This window comes from Montipora foliosa, chromosome 2, assembly GCF_036669935.1.
Source record: "Montipora foliosa isolate CH-2021 chromosome 2, ASM3666993v2, whole genome shotgun sequence".
NCBI classification, from domain to species: Eukaryota; Metazoa; Cnidaria; class Anthozoa; order Scleractinia; family Acroporidae; genus Montipora; species Montipora foliosa.
Window position 1 is genome coordinate 7,988,496 of NC_090870.1, and position 17,500 is coordinate 8,005,995.

At 39.1% G+C, this 17,500-nt stretch overlaps 2 protein-coding genes across 7 annotated transcripts in view; one reads left to right on the plus strand and one right to left on the minus strand.

Moving 5' to 3' along the window:
- Positions 1–1,908, plus strand: part of LOC137992312 (alkaline ceramidase-like) — a 9,333-nt gene extending 7,425 nt beyond the window's left edge. For all 6 annotated transcript variants that reach the window (XM_068837581.1, XM_068837580.1, XM_068837584.1 and 3 more), the window contains one exon: positions 728–1,908. In XM_068837581.1, coding sequence (XP_068693682.1) covers positions 728–1,091 — 364 coding nt within the window. In that variant the 3' untranslated portion in view covers positions 1,092–1,908. The remainder of the gene's footprint in view (positions 1–727) is intronic.
- The window catches only part of LOC137992311 (poly(A) RNA polymerase GLD2-like), a 23,688-nt gene continuing 7,466 nt past the window's right edge, over positions 1,279–17,500 (minus strand). Inside the window, exons 3-15 of the mRNA XM_068837578.1 lie at positions 17,018–17,132; positions 15,336–15,430; positions 13,557–13,629; positions 12,183–12,249; positions 10,738–10,774; positions 9,389–9,428; positions 8,475–8,603; positions 7,960–8,006; positions 7,159–7,232; positions 5,413–5,481; positions 5,202–5,284; positions 3,684–3,763; positions 1,279–2,492 (exon numbers count right to left, since the gene is read on the minus strand). Coding sequence (XP_068693679.1) covers positions 2,439–2,492; positions 3,684–3,763; positions 5,202–5,284; positions 5,413–5,481; positions 7,159–7,232; positions 7,960–8,006; positions 8,475–8,603; positions 9,389–9,428; positions 10,738–10,774; positions 12,183–12,249; positions 13,557–13,629; positions 15,336–15,430; positions 17,018–17,132 — 963 coding nt within the window. The 3' untranslated portion in view covers positions 1,279–2,438. The remainder of the gene's footprint in view (positions 2,493–3,683; positions 3,764–5,201; positions 5,285–5,412; positions 5,482–7,158; positions 7,233–7,959; positions 8,007–8,474; positions 8,604–9,388; positions 9,429–10,737; positions 10,775–12,182; positions 12,250–13,556; positions 13,630–15,335; positions 15,431–17,017; positions 17,133–17,500) is intronic.

Genomic DNA, 17,500 nt, shown 5'->3' on the forward strand with positions numbered 1-17,500 from the left:
GGATTCTGTCACCTGTCATTTTTAACCAATCGGATCGCTGCGTTCGTCAGCGAACGCGGGGAATTCAAAAATCAATAGCTCGCGTGCAGGCTCACTTTTCCTCGCCCCATTCTTCTCGCCGGCCTCGCCGGCTCGCGATTGCGGCTCCACCGCCCTTGCCTATCAAGTGAGCCTGCTCGCAGGCTAGTTTTATTATGGAAGGGCGGTCTAGGAGTACCTCCTCCCCAAGGTGGTTTAATGCCACTGCTTTAGATGGGGAAGACGTTTCCACCTTTTTTGGACACAAATAAGGAGTGGTTCTTTTGGTGGTTTTTCGTATCTGGCGCCGTACGTTAATCAAGCTTTTGATACAGTTGTATTGATACAATTAGGTCAACGTGTAGTTTACTACTACTATTCCAGCATGGATATTCATCAGTTGACTGACTGCACACTCCTAAATGACCTATTTCACTTTAAATGCTCGTGTTGGGGGAGTCAGTCACAATTTTTTAGAACGGTTGCGGACCAGTAAGAGGAGTTGTGGTTATCAGGTCCAATCTAGTTGGCCATTATTTAGCGTAACCTGTATGATAAATTTAGATAGCACCGAAAACTGATGAGCCAAGGACAAATAACGGTGCATCGAGATCTCAAATCTACTCGTCACCATGCCACTAGCAGCCAAAACACAACTGAGCAATCATACATTTACTGACGCGTGTCTGATCATGTTCTTTGTTCACAGCTGCAAAGATCACAGAGTTGTAAGATTAGGGCGTGCGTGCGTTGCGTGGTGGTTCGTCGCTGTTCTAATCTGGATAAACGACAGAGTCTTTTGCGACGTATGGACTTCTATATCGTTCCCGTATCTACATTGTGCGTGGCATGTACTTATATTTATTGCAAGTTACACCGGTTGCGTCCTTGGATCTTATTTTTATGCGGTTGCTGAATTTCCACAGCTGAGACCCACACTCTCATACTGGCCCCGCTGGTCACCAAATATGGGACTTCCATATATTCTCTTTAAGGCCATGCCGAAGGACAAACATTGCGATATGGCAGAACAGGTCAAATCATATGGCATGGAGAAGAATTCCTGGGCTTGATTGAAGCAAGAGCTGTTGCTACTGTGCACTGTGCAAAAAAAAAATGTTTTTTTCTATTTTATAATACAAGCATGTTTCGCGAGAGACGACCAAACACTAAACGAATTCGTGGTTGTTTGTTGTTTGAGAAATTCAAAAACGACATGCAAACTCTAAAGTTTCAGAGAGAAAAGGCTGTTTTCAAGGATGACGCGAATAATTATATTTTATTTATAAAATATTCTATTACAGTGATAACATTAGGATATAATTACGCTATACAATTTCATTATGATAATCAACGACTTGAAAAGGATAACTCTAAGAATAGTGGTTTGATGTGAATGCAAATGCAGAGTTCAAACGATTCCACAATGTCGTCGCAAAAAGCCAACATCGACGGCCTTTTCAAACATTGATTCAGCACAGTAAGAATTTAACGTGAACGCTGATCAAAAGACCCATTGCAAAGAATTCCAGATACAAAGCCCCTTGAGTTCCAATAGGAAGCTTCCCAACGATTGGGACAAACAGACAGACATTCTGTTTGCGGCTGGGAGGTTTGTTTTCTCTCTCGGTTGGACTGGAACGAGTATGGAATCGAGGCCCACATGCGTGAGTCTCAATTGCATGTTCCCTCGTACATGATGTTGATAAGAGCGAGGCTCTGTAACGAAACTTAAGTCTCTAAGGCCCGTTTCAAACGTCGAACTTTACATGCGCCGAAGCTAATGCAAATGAGCGAAAACAATAGATTTTTCTCATTTGCATTAGATTCCGCACATGTAAAGTTCGACGTTATTCATTTGGATACAATTAAAGCACTTGCTACACTGTAGTACGACTGTTGCAAGCTCATATTTTCTGAATGTCGAGGCCAATGGATCTTAAAATCGCAAAAAATGTAACGCGCTGGAAAAACGTAACGCTAAAATACGACTGCTCTTCAGAATGTACAGCGAGCGAGGCAACACATTCTGGAATCTGATAATGCAAACCACTGAAAAATGCGTTCTCGCAGATCAAACTTTAAGGCAACGGGGATTCAAAGAACTCCGCTTTGCTCTCTAATTTCCTACCCACTCTTTCCCACAACTGGTTTGGTTTGACAATAAGTCCAGTCTTTTGCAGATCGTAAAACTCTTGCGACGCAACTCCTTAGTAACACAAAGCTCTTGGTCCCGTGGGAAAATAAACCGCTTGCTTGTTTTGTTATTTAAGTTTTCATTTGGCTAGAAAGAGATAGAACTTTGTTCATGACATCATGTGATGTTTAGACCCACTGTCCAAACAGCACTTGAGTTCTAGTGGGACGTAAAGGACACAAGCTATATACAATTCATCTCGTGAGAAACAAGTTTTGCTCTTTCATTTGACCTTGATGCTCTCAAGACTCGGTGACATTCTCAGTGTAAGCCATGCCTTAGAGAAAATAAGAAAAACTGGCAATCAGTGCGTAATACACAAGGATTTTGTTGTTGAACTAGTTGCCGTAGGAACAGGCAAAAGGTTGAGTCCAAAGAAGGATTTAGACCATCGACCAACGAACAGCAACTCATTGGTCGGATGCTCTACTCATTGGGCTAAAAGACCTCTTTGGGGGATAAAATCAGGAACACTGGAAGACCGGAACTCCGGGACACTCTGGAACACCCTGGAAGTAACCCAAAACCCTCAATTTGGCTAACCCTAGGCCTAGCTACGGCCTTAAGTTGGTTTTTAGGCCTAGGGTTAGCCAAATTGAGGGTTTGGGGTTACTTCCAGGGTGTTCCGGAGTGTTACGGTGTTCCTGGTTTTAGTACATGCCTCTTTGGGTGCTACAGTCCGTGACAAAATTCCTTGGAGCAGTACACGAATATACAGATCTGAAGCGTTCGCGGCTTACCCTTCCCCCACATGTGTTGTTTGCACGCGAGTTTCTGTGCCCATTTAGCAAAACAACATTGTGGGAGGGTAAGGTATTGCAAAGTGTTTCAACAATTTTGTCCGAGGCTGTACGTCTCCTATCTCGATTCCTCATGGAAAATGTGTCCCACTGATCTTAGGGCTCTACAATGTCATGCGCCTCAAATTGGAAATGAAACTATCGATCGTTTGTTGCTGTTGTTGTTGTTGTTCTTTTTGTTTTTTGGATTTTGTTTCTCTTCTTCAAAAGCGAAATACAGTGAACCAAAAACTATACGTGCAAAAAAGTACGCTGGTTTAGGATATCAACGGTAACGTAACTTGACCCTTCATGGGCATTTTATTTAGTCGGTTAGTAAGGTTATGCCCACACAACCTTGGAGATGCTCAGGGAATAATAGAGCAGTATGGAGAGTAACAGCACGGTCAAGGGCTTATTAACCATTTGACTCTCAGGATTGATCAGTATGTAAATTCACCTCTCAATCTCAATGCACTGTCGGGAAGACAAGTATTGAGAATGAAGATTATTAGTAGAAGCTTAAGGGACGGTATGATACTGTTATAACACCACATCCCCATAACCATCCAAAGACGAAATCTGTGGCAATAGTTGGGTGAATGAACGTTTAGATCCTGGGACTCAAACATTGAAACAACGAGTGTTGTAAGGCATAGCATAAACATTTGGCGAACGTGTACACGTACCAGTCTGAATTTCATTTGGATATTATCAAACGAGGCGCGCGAACAAACGGCTTTGGCCACATTATTACCGTCAAATGGTTCTGTCGTGGAGAAAAAAAAAGAGCAGCTTGTTAGAAATTCACTTTAACTATCATCAACTTCCACTTGGTACATTTGAAGTTGGCAGAACTGAGCACTTATTATGAACTTGACATGCAGTACCACACAGCTTACAGACATGGACAGGCAAAAGGCGAACATTAGACATTACTCAGAGTTTAATCGCTAAAAAAGACAATCAATCAGCTTATCAATCACCAATCAGTCTGCCAGTCAGTTAAAAAGTCAATCAACCTTTTAACCAATTAGTCGGTACTAAATGAACTATGCCGTTCATAGATTAACAGGGTCTTTAAGATCTACGACGGCAACGTAACCTCGACGAACACGTCGCCTCGAAATGCAACTTTCGCGATTACTCCATCTCGTTCGCGTCGTACAATTTGGGCAAAGTATCCTAAAAATAAATTGGGTTCTAGGGGCTTCAGGGTTAACATGGAGAATGAAAGGTTCACATTCGTATGCTCACGTTTTCGTCAAAACCTCAAGTCGTTGTTATACAGCGTACCGCAAAACTTTGTGCTTAAATGCGTGCCGCACGTGCCCACGTGCAGCACGATCACTTTTCTTCTTTTAACCAATAAATGAATGAATGAATGATTTGTTTATTCGCACCTCTCGCGGCCTATTGGCTGAACTACAGGTTCGTCAGCAAAAATATTATAAATACAATATAGAAAAATACTATCAATATATACCAAATCATATACAATATTCAAGAGCTATATTTAACGGTCACAAAATTGCGAAATCGGTCTGTATTAACTGCCACCGGGTTAGGGTGCTTGGCAGATCTAAGTGAGTAGCTACAAGAGGGCGGGGCAACCATGCTTGTCATCAGGGGGTACAAGGGATTCCCCGCCTGGATATTGTGGACGAACCGTACACAAGCTTCAACACGACTAGACTCCAATGGACACAAACCAGGGGCCCGTTTCTCGAAAGTCCCGAAAAGCCATTTGTGAAAATGCCAACACCTTCTTTTGGAAAACCCATCTTTTAACATATTTTCAAGACAACGCAAAAAAAATAAATAACTGTGAAGTTTGACGACTTAAGTCCTTTCCGTTCTGGAGATACAGAGGGAATATGACCCGTAAAGTTTCGGGACTTTCGAGAAACGGGCCCCAGCCCGTGCCAGCGCATCCTTGTAATCTAACTCTAGTTTGTGCCGTTGTCGTTGGCTTAACCGTCGTCGTTTGTTAAACTCCCTAATAACACAGCAAAACGAGGCTTATTAACTTAGGCATGGCACTGGTCAAAGGCTAGCCTTCGTACTCCGAGCCTCTAGTTGATGTGTTTGGAAGCGAGGTCACGAGGTGCAAAACGAAAGTTTTCAGTCCCTCGGGAATCAAAATGATCGCCACGTGAAAAAAGGTCAATTATAAAGCCGGTCTCTTTCTTCTTTTCCTCACTTACCCTCTATAAATATGAGCTTTCTTTGCCACTGTCCGTTACGAAATGCGGCACCCATTGCAATCGAAATGTAATGGTCGTCCCACCTAAAGGACAAAAGATCGAATATCCCCTTCCTCAGTTCGGCACCAAACTTTAAATCAAAACTAAGTTTCTTACTTCAAAAAAAGGCGAATTGTAAAGCTAATTGGTGATGTAACACAAGATTTCCTACCTAAAATCTTCAGCGTAGTACTTAAAAAATCCAACGAGTAACTCTCCTAAAGATTGTCTGTTCTCTGACCTAAAAAGACAAAGACGAAGTTTCTTTTAAGACAAGTAAAGGAGGGAAATCATGACTCATGCCAGACAGACATCTGCGAGCAAGCAACGCTAATGATATTTGGAATCCCCAGGTGTCACGCGTGAAAGGGACATCTTTTGCCCGAGACATCTGACACAACCCGCTTTACTGTAATCCGATGGTGTCCCAAGGGTCTTTTCGACTTTTAACTGATGGCGAAAAGACCCTGGGGACGACAAACGGTGGATTAGAATCAAACTGTGTTGGTGTCAGTTTTTTCTTACGGTAACATCTTTAATTCTTTTTGCTGGGCGCAGCCCAGTCGGAGGTTAAACCAGAGAGTCTTACTTAACAAGAGCTGACTTTAACACCAAGCCACATTAACGTATTAATCCACCGGAAACGTCGCTACTATTAATATAACAATCACTGCACACGACTTAATATGGACCGACTCCCGTTGACAAACGGTAAAGGTGCCCGCAAACGAGGAAACATTGTTGTGGAAACATTGTTTCCTGAAATGCTTCCTCGGCGGAGCAAACGAGGAAACATTAGCTGAGAAAGCAACATGTTTCTGAACAGATTCAGAAACAATTTTTGCATCCGCAACAAATGTTTCCTAGGGCCGCAAACGGGGCCTGATCATTTGCTTCCGCAACAACGTTTCCGCAGCGTTGTTTCCTCGTTTGCAGGCGCCTTAAGGACAGTGCCTACTAATTCAAAGGTATTTTTGCGCGGTTTACTAAATATGCGGGAAAAGCAGATCTTAACAAGTGTTATTGAAATCCAAAAAGAAAATTGGGGGCAACCACGCATTTTTCGAAGATAATTAATCAACATTATTTGTAAAAGTTTTAAAATACAAAGCAATGTATGGCGTTCTTTTCGACATTGTAGCTCAAATATCCCTGAAAAATGCGTGGTTACCCTCAATTTTCTTTTTGGATACCAAGATCACTTGCTAAGTTCTGCTTTCTCTGCATAGTTTTGAACCGCGCAAAAATATCCCCGTATTAACAAACACCAGCAACAGGAAATCCGAGTATCTTGAGATGCGTAAGCGCAATCAGTAACAATAGTAGGCACCGTCCTTAATGAGTTGTTCTTCTAGACAGCGGAAAACGGGTAAAACACTGAACTATCCTTGCTCTTGAGTGCACGTAAAACTATGACACGAATCAGAGGGCTGGACTTGCACATCACAAAAACGAGCGCAACTCCGCGAAAGAAGAAAGCACGAGGACCACGGCGCGTTTTTGCGCTGCAAGGCAAACCTCTTCGGACTAAACGTTTCACGCACGGTACTCTCTATCATGGAAACTCAACTATGGCTGGCATTTCAGGGTAAGAAATATTACTGACACGCGTTGACGCTTGGTGAGTTTGCTGAGGGTCAGCGAGAATTTGGGAGAGTTAGGACGGCTTAGCGGTTATCGACCATGCCTTCCACTTCTGCGACCCGGGTTAAACCCTGGCCACGGGTCGTATGTGGGCTGAGTTTCAGTCGATGACTCCGAGGGTTTTTCCCCGGGTATTCCCTTTCCTCCCTCATCAAAATCAAATCGATTCTCAGTCAATTACATCCGCCTGCGGGTGGATACCCTCGATAGGGACAATCTTTCCCTTTCATTGAAGTGAACAAATAAAGTCCAATTAAATTACATTTACACTTACATGTTGCAGGCTATATCTTTACAGGGATCCTGTTGGGACAGATCTGACATCTCTTCTGGAAATCTGAACAATTTCTGCAACAAATCAAACACTCCCTTAAGCAAACTCATTCATACAGTGAATTCTTCCCTAACCAACCTTGTCTGTAAGACAGCTTGCAAAAGCGACTGTCCAAGCTGATGGAATTTGGTTTTTGTGTCTGGGTTGTGCGTTTTAAAGCAAATATAATAACAGCGAGAAAGGCAATATCGAAAAACAAATGGCGAGGGAAAACCAGAGTACCCAAGCGGCCCTATGCCGAACACAATTTGATTGACCACCTGCATCTCGTCAGCGGTTGTTTACACCCTATTTGAATACGTCACTTCTATGCAGATTCGTGTTCGCCCCAAAAAGAAAATCAGTGAGGTTTGTATGAAATCAAAGTCAACTCCACCCTCGCTTTTATTCAAAGGCCTGGTAACTGAGCACACAACTCTAAAATGGTCTACTCTTACTCTTCAAAACTCATCCATATTTGACATGAATGACTTGAAAGAGGGAAACATAAGACAATACGACAAACTAAGCTTGTGTCGTAAGTGTTGGCCCTCAAATCAGATGCAACTCCTACGACGGGGAAAGCAGAGACGAGAACAAACAAACGCAACCAAAACAAGACGACCGCGTCCATATGCCCTGGAAGTGAACCAGCGACACACTGGTGGAACGCATGCGCTCTGACCACTGCATCAATCTTGCTTTTAAAAGAGAAACAGTGCCTGTGGTGCAATTATAAGACATCATGTTTACACCACTTACTGGGTATTTTTTTTGCAAAACAGGAACTACAGCAGGTTTGCACACGCCTGAAGAAAAAAAAGACAAGCATATTTGTGACTGAGTGTTTGATGTATCATGTACTTACATCTACATACACATACTATCATAATAAAATTAAAAAGTAAATACACAAAGAATAAATAAAAATAAAATGTATGAATAATGATAATTGTAACAATAATGAAACTAAATAATAATATAAATTATGATAATGCTGAAATAAAGCTACAAAAGTAAAAAAAAATAACGCTATGAAGCAACTAATCTCGAAGTCATTTCCCAGTTGCACATTTCTTGTCTGCTTGTAGGCGGAGGTTCGAGTTTCTCCAGCGCAAGAAATCTGCTCGCAAAAGAGTTGATCTGAACGATTAACTAGGTCCATATTTGCAGCGACCGTAAAGTTATCAAATATGACGTAAAGATTTATTGCGCTTCAAAAATAAATCACCTCAACATGGGTACAATTTCCTCAGTGAAGTATAAGGGATTTTTACCTTGTAAATAATGAATAACCATCAATGTCAAAGCATAGCTGGAAAGTGTTCCCTGGCTTGCATCATTTATACCATGGTTCTTGGCCCACTTCTTCACTATTACGACAAGAGGTTGAACGCGATGATCCACTAGGAAAAACAAACAAGAAGATGAGGTTTATTCTATATGTAAACAAACTTCTACAGTACGTTATCTCTTCTTTGCCAATGCACCATAAGAACATGTTATTTCCGCCAATGCTTTCGACCGTATATGCAGTATATATTCAGTCGCTCTTGTCTTAAATATTAATTATTTCCTTTCGTAATCTTTGTCATTGTAAATATACTCATTAACTATTTTATCTTTGCTCCACCCAACTCGACTAGCCTTGCTAAATTTGGGTAGACAAACTTTTCATTGTGACTATTAACGTAGCTGTTGTTGTTGTTGTTGTTTTTGTTGTACGGCTGCGACAACGCCACAAAACAATAAATATCTTTTGTTAAAAGAGGAAAAATAATCGTGCTGCACGTGCAGCACGCATTTTAGCAAATAATCGTGCGGTTTTCTGTACAACGACGACGCGTGAAGTCACCAAATTTGAGGTTTTGCTGATAGCGTAGAATACGAATGTGAACCTATCATTCTCTCCAACGCTTGCAGGATTCTTCGACGGCATTGTACATGTACGACGCAAACGAGCCAGATGGAATAACCGTGAAAGACTTACGACAGTCACAGTGCAAAGTTATATTTCGAGACGACGTTTTTGTCGACGTCGCCTTCGTAGAATTTAAGTCTCCTGTTTTTGGAATCTGACACGCTTAATGTCACGTTCAAAATACAAGTGCACCTGGCAGCCTGTCAGGATCAAGCCGGACAACTCGGCTAAAATTTTACTCTGTCAAGCACCATTATTTTAAATTCTTACCTCCACAATAAGCTCGAAGCAAGTGAGTATTCCTAACGCCCTGCAGATCAACCGTAATGGGTCATTTTCATAAAAAAGTTTATGGCCATCTCGCTTGAAATCATTTTGCTCAACCCGATCCATCTTCAAAACGTTTGTTTTTGGTTTATTTTTAAAGTTTCCTTCTTAATTGTAACGTCTATAAATTATTGATAAATTTTCCCTACTTTATTTTGTAAAAACAAAAAACCTGTTGCGTACAGTTACTGATATTTTTACAACATGGTATGATAGCTCCTTGCATATACTAGAACAGTGGATAGCGTTGACGGCACGCTCTGATTAGCTACTCAAACTCCGTAAATCCTTTGCTATTCACCTCCGAGCAATTCACGCGGGATTTGCGCCCGAAAATATTGTCATCGTTGCAGGTATAAATGAGTTAAAATCGTCTTTTTGTCCTCAGTATATTATCCCACTGTTTTAGGATATACTAAAACAACTATCCACCTAAGTGTTGTTGGCTAGTGGTGGATATTAGGGAGCTTTAGCAACGACAACGGCGACGGCAACGAGAACGTCACAAATTTGCATATTTAGTGGGTAAAAAAAATAGCTTTGCACGCCCTGCACGTGCGTTTTTCATTTTTGTCCATTTCTTTGCCGTCATCAGCAAAACAACAACGTGAAATTACAAAGTTTGAAGTGTTATGGAGAACGTCAGCACCTGGAGATAAATTTTCATTTTTCTCCAAAGCCAATCAAAACTCTAGAATTGCATTATCCAATGATCTAGTTTTTAATAATTAACAATAGGCCATTTTCGAAATATCAAACATTCAGCTTGATAGTGAGGCAGTGAGGACAAATACTATAGAAACACGTTGGAATGAATGTAAAAAATAATTACAAATCATCGACTTTTCTTTGTCTTTGTCTTCACTGCCTCACTTTCAAGCTGAATTTTAATATATCGAAAAAGGCCAATTATTCCATTGGATAGGATCAGTCTCATATATCCAAAAAGCGCGAATGGAGTAATTTTCTAAATAACATTTTCATTTCATTCTAAACGCTTGCACACTTGGAACTAAAGCCAAATTGTATTGAATTGTTCTGTTCTGAATTTTACAAAGCGGCCAGAAGCTGATGTGGCAAAGGTCATACGGTATATGAGATGACAAGCCAGATCGAGTGAACCAATCAGAAAAGTTGGAATTAAAACGCTAGAAACGCAATATCCAAGATCAAAAATTATTATTTTTTCTTTGCTATTCATAGCCCTAAAACCGACAGACGAAACTACAATACCTCATAAGAACATTAAAAAAAAAACTTTACATTCCAACATATATGCACAACCTACTCACCACAGTATTGTTGATATTAATGTCGCACTCACAGCCACTAAAATTCATGAAAATAAATAACAACACAGCGTCATCAACAATATAGTAGACAATATTATTAAATTCTCCACCTCGGATAATGCAATTCTAGCTTTGTCATTGGTTCATTGGATCTCGGTTATCAGCCATTATTAAATTCTCAACCTCGGATAATGCAATCCTCATGCTCTGATTGGTTCACTCAATCTCGGTTATCACCTCATATACCTTAGTTTGACCATATATGGTAAATGATTGCGCTAAACGTTGCTAAGCTAAATTTTTTTACGCCAGAAATCGAAATTTCTCTTGGTATAAAGAACAAGCTTAGAAGTACGCGAACAGATAAGAAATGTTTTTGTAATGAGCCTGCGTCTGTCTGACCACAAGGTATTACACAACATCGCATCTTCATCAAGTTTTTTCGATTTCGCTAGGATTTTCTTCCTTTTTATGCTCGTATTTCGAACTTCCAAACTTTTGGAGTTTAAGGAATTTAATAAAACAATTATTCCATTCGCGCTTGTTGGATACGAGAGTGGTTATAGCCAACTCGGCGCTACGCGCCTCGTTGGCTATTTACCATCTCATATCCAACGCGCGCTCATGGAATAATTGTTAATTATACCTGCGTTTGACCTTACATGGAGATGAATGCGGCAAATGTCGCTCAGAAGAGAATTTTTGGCGCCCGAAAGTCACATCACTTTCCGGTCGTTTCTTAAACTTAAATAAAATTTTGCAAAACTGAAGGTTGAGAATTTAATAAAACAATTATTCCATTCGCCCTTGCAACCATCCATCACTCCACTACCAGTTTGGAGATATACTGAATGATAATAATTTAACCCAAGTGGTCGAACTACCCACAAGAAATCAAAACATCTTAGACCTGGTCATTATAAACAACTCAAACGGTGTTGAGAATGTCTCTGTTATACCAGGTACATGTATATCAGACCATGACTGCCCTGCACAATTTGACCCCTCAACATCTCATCATGACAGGAACACAAACCAGTAAGCTAACGACAGACTTAATTGAACACTCCTCATAAGGGCTTTTCAGGGCCAATCAAACACAACTTGATCAATGAAACAACAAAACAGAACAACAACAGCAACAACCACAACAACTGTTATGCACCCAACCAGCCGGAGGCAACCCAGTTGGCTATTTACAAATGCAGCTGAGAAGTTGAACCTGGGACTGCCAGGATCAAATTCAATGGGTCTTGAACCTGAGATCTCCCAATCTCAAAATCTCAAGGCAAGTGCCCTAACCACAAAGCTACACTTCATGAACCTCACCTCCTAAAGTCGTGAGAGATTCAAGCAAGAAAAGCAAAAAAAAAAATGTTTACTTGAGGAACTTTTGGAAAGTCTAGCATGCAAGTTGTCATTACACTGTACTTGCACTCTCTTACCTTCTCGTATCAAAAAATTTTAGAATTGGTACCGTAGCAGGTACAACTGTACAATTTCTTAGAAAACCTGCAAAGTAAAAGAATTCAATATACCAATATAAACATGGGGTTAAAAATTTAATAAGTATTGGAAGTCGTAGAAACACAAGTGCATTAATTTTTGGGATTTATGGGCAGAAGTGATGCTTTGAAAGTTCTCAAAATTGCACAAGCTGTACGAGAGTACAATTTGAAAACCTTCAAAACATGAGCGACCACAAATCACAAAATGCACAAGCAAGTTCGTATGATTTTTTACTTATTATATACTCCATTGCTGTTTCCATAGCAACTTCCGCATTGCACTCTATCATCTACACTGTATTCATGCATTCATCACTGACCAATCAAAAATGCAATATGACTGCATGTATATATGCTCACTGTCTATCTATTAATTTTAATTAACCAGCCTGTTAAGTCTTTAGACTGAATGCAAAAATGGCAGCCAATAAATTATTATTTTTTCTTTGTGGAAATTAGTCTGACTAGCCTCATTTTAAGGACAAAATTCTTTTAATTTGACACATGTCAATGAGGCCAGTCAGGCTAATTAACAAAAAGACAAAAGAATTTTGTTGGCCGCCATTTTTGCATTCAGTCAATAGTCCATGCCCAAAGTGCAAGTGAGTTAGTAATACACAAAAACAAGTTTCCATTAACTGAGTTGATATGGTAAAATTGACCACTATACAGTAATTTGAAAGCTGACGTTTCAAGCATTAGCATTTTGTAAGAGCAAATAAGGGAGTTATGGGTTGTTAGTGGTTTATATAGTGAAAGATGGACAACTGCACTATTGGTGGGGATATCGTAGACTTGTACCAAGTAGATCTCTTTGTAAATCAGTAATACTGGGTTAAGGTTTGTCTTTTTTTATCAGTAATACAGGGTAAGAGTTTGTCAGTAATCCTAAGGCGAGTTGTCAACAAGCTTTAATAAGGGTGGGAAGTGATTGAGCAAGCGACGCAGTAGCAAGACATGTGACAAAACAAAACCGTGCGACTACGAAGGACTTTATGAAAGTCCAGGGATATAGCACCCCGCAACAAGCTTATAGTCAAAGGCATCATTTCTACAAACTTCAAATTATCCCAAAATGATGAAAAAAGAGGTAAAATCTCCCAACCTCCCCTCTTTTCATTCAAACGCCACAAAAAATAGGTAACTTATTGAAATCTGTGTGCATCTTGCATTTCTGAACATGTATCTGCAATTCTACAGCTTGTCAACACCTGGGGCAATCACACGGATTGATGAGATTTAGTGAGCTAATCAGAATGCTAAAAATACAATACACGAAGTTGAAAATTTGATGAAATCCGATATACTTACAGAATGTAGGGTCCCTCATTATCATTTTGTGCATCTTCTGCAAAACTATCAAAGCCTCTCTCCTCACATTTGCCTACAGAGAGGATTTCATAAAGACAAACCTCTTACCAACCAAGTTCTCAGCACAGTCTGTGAGCAACAGACTAAGTTTCTTCCATTCTCTTCTTTCTCAAATCCCATAATACACCCAATTTACCGCCCAAAATTTTGCATAATCATAGTTTCCAATTTCTCCTGGGACATAAATATGTCCCAAGAGAAATTTAAAAAAACCTATCGGGGGGGGGGGGGGAAGGGAGGGGAGTGCGACGTGCACAGGTCATACAACAAGGAAAAAGCCAGGATTTGTAACTTTAATACAGTGCAGACCAAGAAGACAATAATATTATTTATTATCTCTCTGAGGTAATATGGAACTTGGGATAGGAAACTAGTTGAAGCCAAGTGGAACATTCAAATGCCAAATGATTGGCATGCTTGAAAATCTGAAAAAGGAATGAATCTTGTTGGCTTTTTGAAATAGTTGCTTGCAAAATTCAAACAGTTTCACAAGATTATCTCACGAACATTCAAAACCTCACTAGAAAATGCTGTATCAAAAATGTTTAACAGTATCTAAACAGTGGCTCCTTGGTTTACTTCTCCCACAAGAAAAGAATTAAATTCGCACTCATTTTAAAAAATTCAGACTTGAAATTGAAATGCCTTAACTCATATTACAAAAAAATTGTAAAACAAAAATGTTTCCACCTCTCATGGCCTAGAGTTGTTCTGCAAAATAAGGAGATGTACATGTACACAGCTAAAGCACACTATCATGACTGCTACTGGAAGTTACCGGTACCACTTTGGCTATTCCCAACATGTTTAGAACTGTACATCTCCCAGCATTTTCATCCCACTCTATTATTATGATTTTTTTGTTGTCCAAGTTGGGCGCAGCATTCAATAAAATTAATTAAGACTACAGTTACAGTTAAATCTAATCACTTGACTTGTTGCATTTTTGAAAAATGAGTCTAAGCACACACACAAAAGCCAATCGATACAGTTATTTTTTAACTCAACAACAACTGATTTTTTTTTCAAAAGTGATTTGAGAATAATCAAAAAATTTCATTGCTCCTTGCAGGGGTCCAACCCACAGCCTTTCAATTGTTTCTAGTTAACATGCTCTGCCACTGAGCATTATAAGAGCCTCATAGATTACCCTTTGCCAAAACCCAACAATGTCATGAAAATTATTAATTAAATAGTAATAATATTATACAAAATCTGGCAAGCTTATTGGTCTTTAAAGAGGCTATGTCATGCAAAATGGTGTAATTTCATGACACCCAAAATGCCAAAAAAGTGTAATGAAACATTGCAATAACCACTAATCTTAAAACTGTTCAACAATATAAAACAAATACAGAAAAAGGAAAGAGAAGAATGGATGGACACAAATGGACAAGATTGAAATGGATTGCATTTGGATAATCTTGAAAACAATCAGCCCAACGTTTTTCAAGTTTATGACAAATCGCCTGGAAAAAGGTGGTTTTTGCTTGGAATCATCTTGTTTGTGATATAACTAAAATTTCATCAGTAAAAGAATTCCACATTACCATTTTCAATTTTTAAACTCGTGAGTAACTAAAGATTTCCCTTAAACACCCCAAAATACCATGACATAGTCCCTTTAACCTGGGCGTAAATTAAATTTTCATACAGTGTTCTTATCAAACTCTGAAAGAATTTTCTTAGGTACTTTTAACACACACAGAAAAAAATCACCTGTCTTAAGTTTTTCAAAATGAGGCAGAAGTCGGCATCACTTCTATTGCCACCGAATCCATTTCCTGATGAGCCCGTCAGGTGGAGTGAACAATCTGGAGGTAAATAAATTCAGAAAGTTTGCTTACAAACACATGATTGTGCTATATATGTACATAATGTGCTAAATGTACATTGTACAGTGTACATGTATCACATTCTACATCATTACTGAATTGATATTGTCATCAGTGTCACATGTTTAAAATCAGGGGGACTTTTTTGCTTTTAGTTTCCTGTTGCTACCAATATACATGTACATGCATTGATAAAAACTGGTACACAGTTCTCGACCCTGACTTAATGGGCACCACATACAGCCATGGTGCAGGGCAAGCTAAAACTTGGCAGTTGTCAGGTCACCGCAGTAACAACTTGAAACATGCCAGGGCAACTGAAAGTTCACGTTTAATTGCCCGATGTGCAACTATGATACAAAAAAATCCAGCCCAATATATTGCGAAGTACATGTACATATGAAGGTGAAATAAAAATAAAATTACAGATTTTTTTTTTTTTTTGCATCTCCAATTTCAACCAAATCCGTTGAACTTTTAGTTTTAAAGTGGAAAATGCCCAGAGGATTTAACCAAAAATTTCTGAGCCAATTGACCCATATTCAGACGCCACTTAACCCTTTAACCACTTAACACCCAAACCAGCCTGAACCAGCCATACTTAGTATTTCACTCTGCCTAACGCCAGACAATTTTACTCGTCAATGGAGAACCCCCAAGAGTCAATGCGTTAATCACTCACTGAAAAACTGTCCCCATTAATCAATTAACTAACCCTTTGACACCCAAATTGGTCTAAACCAGCCAGACTTATAGTATTTTACTCTATCAATGGGGAACCCCGGGGAGTCAATGGGTTAAATTTTCTGTTGCCATGTGACTCCAGTCTCAATCAGAGTACTTTCCTGTCATTTTCGTTTAATATACACATGCTATAGCTTTCACAGTTTTGGAATGCTAATCGGGCAGGGAGGGGATCGAGAGACCAACAAAAAAACCAAGGAATAAGGAGACAGCTAGGGGCTTCAGACAACTTAAAATTCTGAAGTGATATTTGCTCCACCTTACACTCTTGAGTATCAAGGTTAGTTAACTCTTTTACTCCCAGCGGCCAATTATTTTTATTCGTCAATGGGGCCCCCTTTGGACCTTAAAGGGTTAATTAACGGGGCTTATGTCGAGCAAAATGATGTAATTTCATCACACAGAAAATGCCTAAAAAGTAAAATGACACATTGCAATAACCATTTAAAACGGTTGACCGACATAAAAGAAGTAGGGAAAAAGGAAAGAGAAGCATGAAAGGACACAAATGGACTGTCACAAGATTAAAACGGATTGTATTTTGGTAATCTTGAAAAAATTTGGCCAATGTTTTTCAAGTTTATAGCAAATCACCTGGATAAAGGTCGTTTTTGCTCAAAATCATCTTGTTTGTGATGTAATAATAATTTTATCAATAAAGGAATTCCACATCACCATTTTCAAAAATTTCAACTCTTGAGTAACTAAAGATTTCCCTTTAACACCTTAAAATAACGTGATGTGGCCCCTTTAAAGCCCCACTAAAATCTGCAAGATTTAACGTAAATACAAGGATAGCGTTACAAGTATCACTACTTTTACCTGGAAAAGTTTTGGAAAAACTCTCTTCTAGGAAAGATTTCAATTTTAGCTTTGTTTGTAAAAGTTCTTGGCTTTGCAGAGAGTTTTCACACTCTTCTTGAATTTCTACTGAGAGCTAAAAACAAAGAAAAATAAATTTTCTAATGTACATTTAGAATTGTACAAGCCATTGTTTAAAAATAATACATTTCTGCTTTTGTTAACTATTAAAGTTAAGGTGAATAGCTATAACTATAATAATAATAATTTAATAACAGTAATAATAATAATAATAATACTTGATAATAATAATAATAATAATAATAATAATAATTATTATTATTATTATTATTATTATGGACACTTAGTGATATTGCGGTTTTACATGATCAATAGCACAGCGAGACTAGTCCTAGGCTATGCTATATAATTTATAAATATGAATGTTCAGTTAGACTATTCCTTTCAACGCTCTGCTCCGTTCTTCCTATCTCTTATAGGTAT